Source organism: Zootoca vivipara, chromosome 9, assembly GCF_965207765.1.
Source record: "Zootoca vivipara chromosome 9, rZooViv2.hap1.1, whole genome shotgun sequence".
Lineage (NCBI taxonomy): Eukaryota > Metazoa > Chordata > Lepidosauria > Squamata > Lacertidae > Zootoca > Zootoca vivipara.
Genome location: NC_142592.1, coordinates 53274047 through 53286441, shown reverse-complemented (window position 1 = coordinate 53286441; position 12395 = coordinate 53274047). Strand labels below are relative to the sequence as shown.

Here is a 12395-nt window from a genome sequence, read left to right as displayed (position 1 = left end):
GCCTTGTGATACCTGCCCACCCAATATATCTACCCTGCCTTGCCCAAGGGTAGGGCCGGGCCCTGAACTTTGTTAAAAGGCAATTGTGTGTGGTCTAGAACATGCATCCCCAAACTGCGGCCCTCCAGATGTTTTGGCCTACAACTCCCATGATCCCTAGCTAACAGGACCAGTGGTCAGGGATGATGGGAATTGTAGTCCAAAACTTCTGGAGGGCCGAAGTTTGGGGATGCCTGGTCTAGAACAAGGCCTTTGCAGGATGCCTCTGGAAACCTCAGTAGGAAACCCGAGGAAAATATATGGCAAGGCTCAGTAGAGTGTGCCACAAGCACTACCTCAGCTTGGCAGTGAAGAGGGGTGGGTGTTGTGTGTTGGTTCTTTCGAGGTGAGCTCTGGGAAGCTTGAGGGGGGGGGCGACTGGGCGGGAGACGCGCAGCCTCCGCCCCGTCGTCGTCCAAGAGCGCGGGAAGAGAGACGCCGCCGTGAGGAGGAAGAGGCGGCGACGGCGGCGGCGCTGTCATCTCCCCATCTGTCCTTTTTTTCCTGGCGGCTGGGAGGGGAGTGGAGGGAGGAGAGGCGGTTAAGCGGGAGAGAGAGGCAGGCGAGGCGAGGCGGCCTCAGGACGTGTCTGTCGGTAGCCTTTATGGCTGCTCTGCTATGGTAATAAATTCACCCGCCCCGTTTCCCGTTATTTGTTTCCTGGGGGGCCAGGAGACCGAGACGGCCAGGTCTGTTTTATTGATATATTTACTTGTTTTCTCCAACCCCCCCCCCCCCAGGCTGCAGCAGTAAAGGCGGCGGCGGCGGCGGCGGCGGCGACCGGGAGAGGGGGAGCAGGTGGAGAGTTGAGAGACTGCAGTGAAGCTACCCTGGAGACATGGCGGACCAATGCCTCTGAATAAGCAAAAAAAGAAAAGGAGAAAAAAAGGGGGGGTTAAAATAAACAAATTAATCCCCCTCTGCTTCCCTCTCCCTTTTCCTCCTCGGTCCCCAGTGCCAGCTATGATGCCGGGTTGAGGTAGCAAAACGAAGCCGAGGAGCCGAAGGACAAATGGTGCAGCAGCCTCGGGGGGGCTTTGGATTCCTCCTTTCCGCTCCTTCATGGTGCGCCGCATCCCCTCCCTTAGCCTTAAGCCGATGTAGCTGGCTGCTTCTCAGGAGGAGCCTCCCGGGGAGAATCGCCGGCTGCCCTGTGCCTCCTGCATCTTTCCATCCCTCCATCTGTCCGCCCGTCCCTCCTCCTCCCTCTCCCCTTGCATCTCACTCCATCCATCCATCCTTCTCTTTGCCTCCCCCACCCCTCCAACCTCCAAGGCTATGGCTGCGGAAGAGGTGTTGGAGACGGTGGATCACTATAAGTCCGAGATCGAGAGGCTGACCAAAGAGCTCACGGAAACAACCCATGAGAAGATCCAGGCTGCGGAATATGGGCTGGTGGTCTTGGAAGAAAAACTCACCCTCAAGCAGCAATATGATGAGCTGGAAGCTGAATATGATGTCCTTAAGCAGGAGCTGGAGCAGCTGAGAGAGGTGAGTTGGCTTTGAAGATTTATGGTGTGTTTCCCTACTCCACACCCTAGTGTGCTAGTTTCCCCCCACCTTCCACTTTTTCACTACATTTTTAAAATATAGGATGGAAAAGCAGCTCAGTATCTCTTCTGCTTAGAATTGTTCTTTGATAAGGATTTGTATTGTAGGCCGGATGATTATAGTTATCTAGGCGCTATGTTTGCTTGAGACTGAAATTGCAAGGTGTGATTTATCACAGGACTCAAGGATCAGCCCTGACCATAGAAGATGCTTAAGAATGGATTATGGATGTGATATTTTAAACCTACGGCTGACTAAAATCCTAGCATTGCTTAAACTTGCATAGAAAAAACTTCTGGCTTTCAGTTATTTTTTATGCAAGCATTGTGATTTATTGCTGTTATAAGTGGGTGGCTTGGCTCTTTGTCAGAAAAATGGTATGAACATTTAACCTTTAAAAAAAACCCCACACATATTTTATAACAATATAAACTACAGCAAACTGTGTATGCTGACTTTACTTTGAGGTTATTTATATGTTTGCTGTAGTTTCACCTGTCAGTGGCATCCACCATCTTTCCTTCAAAATCTGTTTCTGTACCAGCACAGAAAGATTTGCTTGATCTGAAGCAACCAAGCTTGTCTGACATAGGTAGACAATCACATACAGCTCATATGTATAGCTAATCTTCGCGTTTCGTTGGGTTCTTTCTATATTTTCCTATTTGTGTGTTTTGAGAAGAGATGCAACAAAGGTTTATATTTAGTGCATTTAACTATTTCCAGAGGGTTCTGAATTCTGTTAAGTTCTATTAAGTCAATCAAGTTCAGAATTCTGAAATACGTTCATTTTTGTGTGTCTAGGAATCATGATATTTCACTTATACATGATAATATGTGTCAAGGGGTGAACTCCTATACTGTATAGGAGTAAGCCTGACTGCATACAGTATGACCTGTTTCCACATAAATATTCATAGGATCACATGGCACATAGACAACATCTTTATATAAAAGGTAAAGTATAATGGGCAAGATCTAGTAAGATTCAGCACTTAATGCTTAAATTTTCCACTGAAATCAATGTAACTTAAAAGTGTTTCTATTATGCTGGATTATGCTTGAGATGAATTCTGTAGACATGAGGAATCACTGTTTTATTTATTTATTTTATAAAGCTATATTGCTACATATGTCATACTGTAAATTAAACTTTATGTTGCTTTTTGCTTTTTTCAAAAGTTCCTGAGACATCTCACTATTTTTAGTAAGATTTTGTAAATGCAGTTTGCATTTGCTTGAGACACCTGAGTATATAAACTATTACTTTTTTGTTTATGTCTGTAAATATATGTGCCACAATATGATCAAAATCCCCACAGTAAATTTCAACTTTCTTGGTACAAAAAATTCCCAGAGACTTTCTTGAACAACAACTGTAATGAAAGCTTGACTTGGTCTTGTTCCCCAAAACTTTCTGAATCTCAATATGTGAGACAAATGAAAGACAGATTGAGACAGGTATTACCTTTAAAAATGATTTTTATTTTTATATAACAAATACTGCATAAAAATCAACATAACCCCTCTGCCCTAAACATATCAGGGAGGTACAAGTTATTGCTTAGAGACTTAGAGTAATGCCTTAAGCAATAGTATTTATTTATAATAATTTTAAATTAAATTTTAAAAAGTTTGACATACAAATTTCAACACATAATAAATTTAACTTTTCTTGATTTAAGCAATACCGGTAGTTACTTGAAGTAATAGTCTTAATATTTGAGATAGAACTATTGCTGATGAATGTAAATGTTCAAGTAATATATTTGGGATACAGTCATAAAGAGTTCAACAGGAGAAACTACTGGTACTAGACAGCATTGTCATGAAGATGGCTGATACTTTTCATCAAGCAGGAAACTGAGCAAGGGGGTATTTAAGATCTTGCCTAGTTACAACTAGCAAGTGTTTTGAAGATTAGTAACATAATTTAAGTGTGTATAGTTTGATGGACCAGTAATAAGATATCATAAGATACCATAAAGAAGCTACTAACTATATTGGGCCCTGACAGAATTCTGCCTGAATTATATTCTTATCAAAACTGTAATTGCTTCCCTCCAAAGGATTCTCCAGTAGATTGGTTTGGATCATGATCAATTTAAAACAGTATTGGAAAATTATCTTGTAGTTCTGTCTACGCTGGAAGGAAATTGTTTAAATCCCCTTAAGAAAATGAAATTAATGCTATATAGAAATCTTGCATAGCTTTTATGTTGAGATGATTTTGATAGAATCCCATGACTCTGTGTTGACTTCCAATATTAGATTTGTCAACTTTTTACTGTGACTTAAACAGAGCTATGTGACAGCTAGAAATTCAAGAGCAGCAGCTTTTGCAAGCATGAAAATATAGTGATGTGTAAACCTTTACATATTGAATTTCTGCCTGATATGCAGCTATTAATAGCAAAGAAGCCTTGTGAGAAAAAGGTGGTAACTGATGGTGAAACAATTTAACAAGTGGTGGTTCATTTTTGGGTTCATTTTGGGGTTTTTTGGAGAGAATACATATTATATACAAATTCTAGGTATCTGTATTGTTATTTCTTTTTGGTTCCCCAGTATGAATCATTTTTGTAATAAGATACAATATACAATAATATACAATATACAATAATATACAACAGGTATATACAATATACAATATACAAATACAATATACAATAACATACAACAGGTATCAGTACAGTATTCTATTCCAGGTATCTCATACATTTTTTGAAACCTTTGCCAAGCCACAGTTTCAAACTAGTTTTCAGCTCATCTTCTAAGTAGTACTGTAGAAGGTGGCGATACAGTGGTACCTCAGGTTACAAACACCTCGGGTTACAAACACTTTGGGTTACAGACTCCACTAACCCGGAAGTAGTACCTCAGGTTAAGAACTTTGCCCCAAGAAGAGAACAGAAATCACATGCTGGCGGCGCGGCAGCAGCGGGAGGCCCCATTAGCTAAAGTGGTACTTCAGGTTAAGAACAGTTTCAGGTTAAGAATGGACCTCCGGAACGAATTAAGTTCGTAACCATAGGTGCCACTGTACAGCATATAACTATCATACTGATGAGCAATCAATCTTTTTTCTTTTTTGTAAAAACCAGTTTGCAAAAAAATGCAAATACCAATACATTACTGCAGCTCTAAGTGTCTCTAAATAGATGATGACATTGCCCTCTTCTGGAATGGAACCTCTTGTAGACCTTGTGTTTACAGTAGATGAGATACAACCAGCAAGTGGTCTTAGGTAGTTCTTATAGTACTTACAGTCTGGCATAGTACTTACAGGATTATGGTGCAATCCAGTCAAAATTAATGAATGAGGATTACTTCATATGCCACAGTGGACATTACTCCATATTTATTACAGGATGCATATAATTGTGTTCATCCAGCTTAATGTAATTTATTTACAATACCAGACAATATCATCATTACTGTCCTGCTGCTTACAAGTACTGTACATCCTTCCAGAAGAGCAAGGTTCATGCTGTGTTAATTCCAGCTATTTTTTTATTTAACAGGATTTATAGACCACTTTTCTTTCCTCTCCCAGGCTTCTGTCATTGGTCTTCCTTTCCCCTTATTCCTCTGGACTACTTCCTTAATTTTCTTTTCCCAGACACCCTTTCTTTCTTTCTTTGGCCTACTGCAATCTCAGGCTCCTGCTTTTTTCCTTTTGGGTCCATTCCCTGTGACTTACTCCTGATTTCTTGAGGCTACAATCCTATACCTAGATTATATCCTATACCTGGGAGCAGCCCCTGTGGAACTCAGAGGGACTTGCTTTTGAATAGCAACAAGGCTCTCTCCCTTGTACTGAATCTCCCTAGGGTCAAAGGAGCACTGTCAATCGCAACCAGGGGCCAGAGTAGTACAGCCAATGACAATCCACAAATCCTTCATCTTGTTCCCTTGTTCAGTATTATTGTCACCACCACAAGCCACAGTGTATTAATACATAATACTGAGATAGGAAAGTAAAAATGTAATGTAATTTAGGACATTATTGCCCTAAATATTTATTTCCCTACTAATCATTTTAGACCATGATCTGATCGATGCATACCAATACATTACGTTGGTATATTAGTTTGGGTTGTTTGTGTTACTATTAGTTTTGTGGACCTGATGTGGTATGCGGTAGAGAAAGGAATATAGTAATCAATGATCTAATAAGGAATATGAATTCCAGTAAGCTAGGCAGGCATTATGTCTGCTACCTTGATCTAAGAGCATTCTTTGAAGAGTGAGGAATCATTCTATTGCATTTAGGTTTTCAAAGAACTGGACCAATTAGTAAGAGGGTGAAAAGGCAGATACTGTTATGCTGACTGTACAGCTTTCAAGGTTGCAATGTGCATGCAGTAAGGCAGTCTTACAGCTTTAGGGAAGACTGAATGAAATGTTAAAACGAATGCAAGTCTTTAGAAGCTGATAATAGTATGTGAGGAATGAAGTCCTTAAAGAGGAATGTTATTGTCCCATATCTTTCAAGTCTGTCCATTCGCCCTGTCCTCTTGAAACACTTTGCTGGTATGAGAGGGATGTATACTACAAGTGGTGCAGCAATAAAACTGTTAGCACATTTGCAAACCTATGCAGGCTCCAGTATGGTTTCAAATTGTATGGGGGACCAAATGTTGAGATTCCTACTTTGCAGGGACTTGGACCAGATGACCCTTGGGATCCCTTCCAACTCTACAATTCTATGAAACTATGATTCTGTCAGAAAACTGAGAAGGATTGGGCTGTAATGTGATATGTTTGGGTCACCTGCAACCTTTACTTTGGAAAGACCCTTTTCCATCTCAGGACTGTCTCAGCCATGACACTAATGGGGTACCAGTGAACCTTTAGATGTTGCTGGAATCAAACCCCCATAACCCCCAGGCAGTATGTCCAGTGGTTCAGCTATTGTCTGAACCAAACTTGAATGACAATGCAAGAGTCTGGGAAGCTGAGACATGCTCTCGAATATGGGACTAAGAATGCTGACTAACTTTTAAGGTTGTTATAATGATAGCTCAGATTCTACTCAAAAAGTGCTCAGCACTGTGTAAAATTTCTGTTCTTGTTAATAAGGTAGTTTAGAGATTATGTTTTAGAGAATGACATACAAACTCAGTTGCAATCCTATGATCAGGAGACAAAAATCCTGTTTGAGAAGACAACCTAGCCAGATGGGCAAGGTAGTATTAGTAGTAGTAACAACAACAACAACAACAACAACAACAACAACAACAACAACAACAACACTATCCCAAATAGTTCAAAACTGATGTGTGTGTGGGAGAGTCCATATTCAGATATTTACTATGTTGCATTTGAAAGGAAAATTAATCAAGGTTATTCTAATCATGACTCTGGTGTGAGGTTGTATGTCAGAATAAAGTTTTCATGAACTAGGTACAAACATGTTGCTTGTTGAAACATATTTAAAACTAAACTATTTTATTTGTGATGCAGGTAAAATGTGATTTCTGAATTCATTGTTTATTGTGTTGCATACAAATTGAATGTTTAACTGCAATATTCAAGTTCAAGAATTATCTTTTGCTACCAATGAAGTTCATTTATATTTCTTTTGACTACATGTAAACTGCTAAACGTTACAACATTACATAGAAGAATAGAACAATAACGCAAACATACAAGTAAAAGTAAGTAAAACAGTTGTAAAAGAGAGAGAGGGTGAAAGAAATCTGATCCTGCCCACAAGCCAACTCATCCTTCTGTATCTGAAGAAGTGTGCATGCACACGAAAGCTCATACCTATGACAAACTTGGTTGGTCTCTAAGGTGCTACTGGAATGATTTTTTATTTTTATTCATCCTTCTGTGAAAGCTGCAAAAATAAAAATGTTTTTAGCACCTGACAAACTGTATACAGTGTTGGAGCCTAACTTCAATAGGCAGTATATTCCATGTTGGATTATGCTGTACTGAAAGTCGTAGTCCTAAACCCTGTGGAATGAACCTCCAGCTATTGTGGCACCACAAGGGGGAATCCCCCAGATGACTGTAGCAAATGGGCAGTTATACAGGGGGGGAGTCACTGTTCTGTGGTCCTTGAATATTACTATTGAGATTGCCTCTGCCAGGGAGGTTATTGGGTAGCAAGACAGGTAGTACACCAACAGTATCCCAAATTTGTCTCTGGCCCAACATCAGATGCAGGCCCTTTAGCTCCACCCTAAGTTGAAGAAGTCTTCTGGTAAATTCTTATGAACCATGGGAATTGCCCTCCTGGCTCCCCAGCATGTGCTAGTGCTATACTGAGAGAACCTGGGTGGAGAAATCTGAGTCAAATCAACTCCGCCAAGTTCAGTAATACATAAGCTCCCTCATCCACAATTAAGGACTCAGCTATACAGCTGCAAATAAAATGTTTTAAGAGTGTTTTAAGTGCCATATACAATGTGACACTAGATTCCCATGGTTCATAAGAATTTACCAGAAGATTTCTTCAAGATTTCTTCACTAGATAGCAATGGTGAGCCTGATGGAAAATTCAATGTGTTTTTAAAAACGCTTTTAAAAAAGCATTTGCAAAGTGGTTTTTATATGTTTGTTGATTCCACAGTCGTGGATCTATGAGGTCTTATTATGAAGCAGTCTGGAGTTAAGTAACAGCACCACCAGGCTAGGGGCAAGGTGGAAGAGAATCCCAAATTGGGAAAGGATGGAGAACATGATAGTGTATGATGATCATCCCCTCCATCCTTAACCTACTTCCCTCTGCCTGATAGCATTGAAATGGGGACCCCTCCCACTTGTTGCCCCAAACTAACCTTGCACACAGACATTCTATGAGACCCACTAAGCAGGCTGGCAGTAATTTCAAAAAGCAGACATCAGAGCAGCTGGTATCCTATCAGTCATACCCAGATTAAAATTTGCACTGGTTCTGCTCCATTTTCCACATGGGGTAGCACATACCACCCGAACCTTTCACAGGCTCGCACCCTGATTGGTTTTGAGCAACTTTTATATCCTTCCACCTCACACTATTTACCATTGCTCAACAAAGAATTCAGGGTTTTACCCTTCGCTTGTATGGCAACCTTGAAGGGGCAACCCAACTGTCACCCTGTCAGGGTGGCTCCTCTAGCACTGGACCTATTGTCCATATCAGTGTCTCCTCTACTCCAGAAAACAGATGAAAACTGATGGAACCTATTTGGAAACTTCTGAGTCAAGCCTGGATGCTTTGGCTATTTCAGTTTCATACAGCTTGGTCATTCATTTCATTTCAAAGTGTTGGTGCTGACCTTTAAAGCCCTAAACGGCCTCAGCCCAGTATACTTGAAGGAGTGTCTCCACACCCATCATTCAACTTGGACACTGAGGTCCAGCACCAAGGGCCTTCTGGTGGTTCCCTCACTGCGAGAATTGAAGTTACAGGGAACCAGGCAGAGGGCCTTCTCGGCAGTGGCGCCCACCCTGTGGAACGCCCTCCCATCAGATGTCAAAGAAATAAACAACTATCTGACATTTAGAAGACATCTGAAGGCAGACCTGTTTAGGGAAGTTTTTAATGACTGATGTTTTAATGTATTTTTAATATTTTATTGGAAGCCGCCCAGAGTGGCTGGAGAAACCCAGCCAGATGGGTGGGGTATGAATGAATGAATGAATAAATAAATAAATAAATAAATATTTCCTAGGAAGGTTCAAGGGTATACAAGTAGCACAATCTACATTTCCCTGAATTCTATGGGAAGCCATGTTGGTTTCAGTGGAAATGTACTGTACCCTTGAGCTTTTAAAAATGCAATACTGGATTAATTGTATTCTATGCGTTCATGGATCACTGTTCCACTCTCTTTCTCCATTCATTTTCTAGTTAACCACAGGGCTATAGTCTCATCATTGTGATTCCAGTGAGATGCTGCTCCAGCAGCAAAGTTATGTGAATTCTATGTGAATCTCATAGTAATTTCCATTGGCTCCATTGTAGATCAGTCAACAGAAGAACTGCCTTTAAAGATATGCAGTTTATAGGTTTGTGGCAGGGAGTCATGCATGTTTTTGTAATCCTTCTGATTCACAGTTGTAGGTATGGGTATCATCCTCTATTAAGTGAATTGAGAAAATGTAAATTGTGCATGTGTTGGGGTGGAGCAAGCAATTTAAAAGAAAACAGATGTTTCTAGTTTTTATTTTTTTTAAAAAAACCTCTTAAAATAATGATAATTAAGAAAAACTGATTGTAGATGGATTATTAGAGAGACATGATTGTATTTTTCTAGGTAAGTATGTACTATCTACTGTCATAATGGCAAGTGACTGTGAACCATAATTGTTTTCCTAACCCGAATGTATTTTGACACCCATCAGTTTTTGTACATTTGCTTCCAAAAGAAGCATGTAGCATTGTTCTGACAGTAAAAACTGCAGCATGGCAAGGTTAAAAGGTTAAGAGCAACCCAGAGAAAAGGGAAGCCCAGTCTCAGTACAGTATTTCGTCTCCAGTGTAACCATATCTGCATGCTGTATGGAAGAGCACCGTGCAGCGTAGGGTTACAGTGAACTGAAGCTATATGGGAGACCAAAATGGAGTTTATATAATAAAAAAATTGAAATATTCATTTTACAGTGACAAAGATAAGTAATTTCTTTTACTGTTCTATTTATTTCTATCCTATATATAGACATACAATATAAAATAAAAATTAATACATTAACACAGTAAATTGGACACATGTAATTAACACGGGACGCAGGTGGCGCTGAGGGAGGGTTAAACCACAGAGCCTAGGGCTTGCTGATCAGAAGGTCGGCGGTTTGAATCCCCGTGATGGGGTGAGCTCCCGTTGCTCGGTCCCAGCTCCTGCCACCCTAGCAGTTCGAAAGCACGTCAAAGTGCAAGTAGATAAATAGGTACCGCTACAATGGGAAGGTAAATGGTGTTTCCGTGTGCTGCTCTGGTTCTCCAGAAACGGCTTTGTCATGCTGGCCACATGACCTGGAAGGCGTACGCCGGCTCCCTCGGTCAATAACCTGAGATGAGCGCGCAACCCCAGAGTCGGTCACGACTGGACCTAATGGTCAGGGTTCCCTTTACCGTTACCTTTAATTAACACTACTCAAAATTACTGGCAATTAAAAAAAAACACCTGACATCACTAACACCAGCGTTAAATTATTTGAAACTGCAAAGCATTTAAGCAACAGAAGTCAAATACTAAAAGGTTTCCAAAGATTATCTAAAAGTTAGAAGTGAGGAAGCTTTTTCAGCTTCACTGGGGAGGGGATCCATAACTGGGGAGCTACCACTGAGAATGTCATAGTGCTGGTAGCCATCAGCTGATCATCCACTAGGGATGGACCAGAGAACCAGTCTCCTGAGGATTCAGACAGGTTCATCTATGCAAAGGTGTGCACTATCTTACTGTTTTCTAATGGAGGCAGGATTAACTCAATAGAAGAAAGATCCTGGATTCTGTTACCTTATATACCAACCTTTATACCAACATATTTAGTTGTGTCAATGTTCACATGTCATTGTACTGGCCTATGTTCAATGTCTTGAGTGTTTTATTGCACTGATTTAACATCAGATCTTGTGGCATTGCAGTGGTGCAAGGGTGGGGCAATTAACATGCACATTTTTAAATAAAATGTAAATAGTAATCACAGGAATAAATAGCAATTGAGGCTTGTCTCCAAAAAAACATCTTCAGGGATGAGAATTTTACTCAGACCATGCCATGGCAGGGAAGCTTTAAACTCTACTTCCCCACCACTTCAATCCAATTGCTCCTTGTGCACCTGCCATTTACATTTTTATATTTTAAAAAAATTACATTAATTGTGTGAATGCAATTAATGTGATTTATGCATTATGTCTTATAATGACATTAATTGCATTCGCACAATTAATGTCAAGTTCAGTTTGGCCCATTAATCCTTTTCAAACCCATAATTCCATCAAGGATAGATTTGACCCTTTCCCTTTATATCTCATATTATATTTAGAAAATGAGTTGCTATGTCTCCCACAATCTGGTTTATAATTACTCCTTCATATTTCTGCTGGGTTCTCACTTCCCCGTTTCCTTCTTCCCAAATGGGAGAAATGTAATTAAAAATACACACAGACCTGGAAAACGTTATTACTTGCAGCCAGATCTGGTTGTAAGGCCAAGGAATAAATACCTAGCTATGTATATGCAGCAAGATTGTAAATGCAAATACATTAGCTCAATCTTGGGACTATCACAGTTGAATTTGTGTGCACACAAATATCTTTCCTAGCAACTTCAAAAGCACTTTTTCCACCTATATTCCTAACTATAGAAGCAGTTCAGCAGTATTTCAAACTGCCCAGAGAACAGAATTGTTTTTGCCATTGAAGTGAATGGAGAGAACCTGACTTGTAAAGGAATTCAATATATGTGAACCAAAGCCTTTGAATTGGTAGCCACAGTATTTAAATGATTAAAAAATAAATAAATGCAACTATTTTAGCTTTAGTTACAGGTAGGTAGCCGTGTTGGTCTGAGTCGAAGCAAAATAAAAAAATTCCTTCAGTAGCACCTTAAAGACCAACTAAGTTTTTATTTTGGTATGAGCTTTCGTGTGCATGCACACTTCTTCAGATCTGATTTTATTTTAGCTTTCTTTGTAATAAAGCCTTCTGTACTTTTGGGGTGATGCAGTTGATATTTTGAGGCAGATATCTGTAGCTCTAAGAGTTAATAACTTTTTTGTTTTAGCAAAAAAGGCTGACATTCATAGCTTTTTAGGAGCAAAACTTCAGTAGGCACACAAAAAAGCAGGAGACTTATGAGTGAGAG

The 12395-nt window shown here is 40.1% G+C and overlaps 1 protein-coding gene across 9 annotated transcripts in view; it reads left to right on the top strand.

Moving 5' to 3' along the window:
- Positions 1 to 432: 432 nt before the first annotated feature.
- The window catches only part of BICD1 (BICD cargo adaptor 1), a 144380-nt gene continuing 132417 nt past the window's right edge, over positions 433 to 12395 (top strand). For all 9 annotated transcript variants that reach the window (XR_015945896.1, XM_035126582.3, XM_060279954.2 and 6 more), the window contains exons 1-2: positions 433 to 660; positions 780 to 1530. Coding sequence is in view for 8 of the 9 variants with exons in the window: in XM_035126582.3 (XP_034982473.1) it covers positions 1318 to 1530 (213 nt within the window). In the remaining variant the exon portion in view is untranslated. The remainder of the gene's footprint in view (positions 661 to 779; positions 1531 to 12395) is intronic.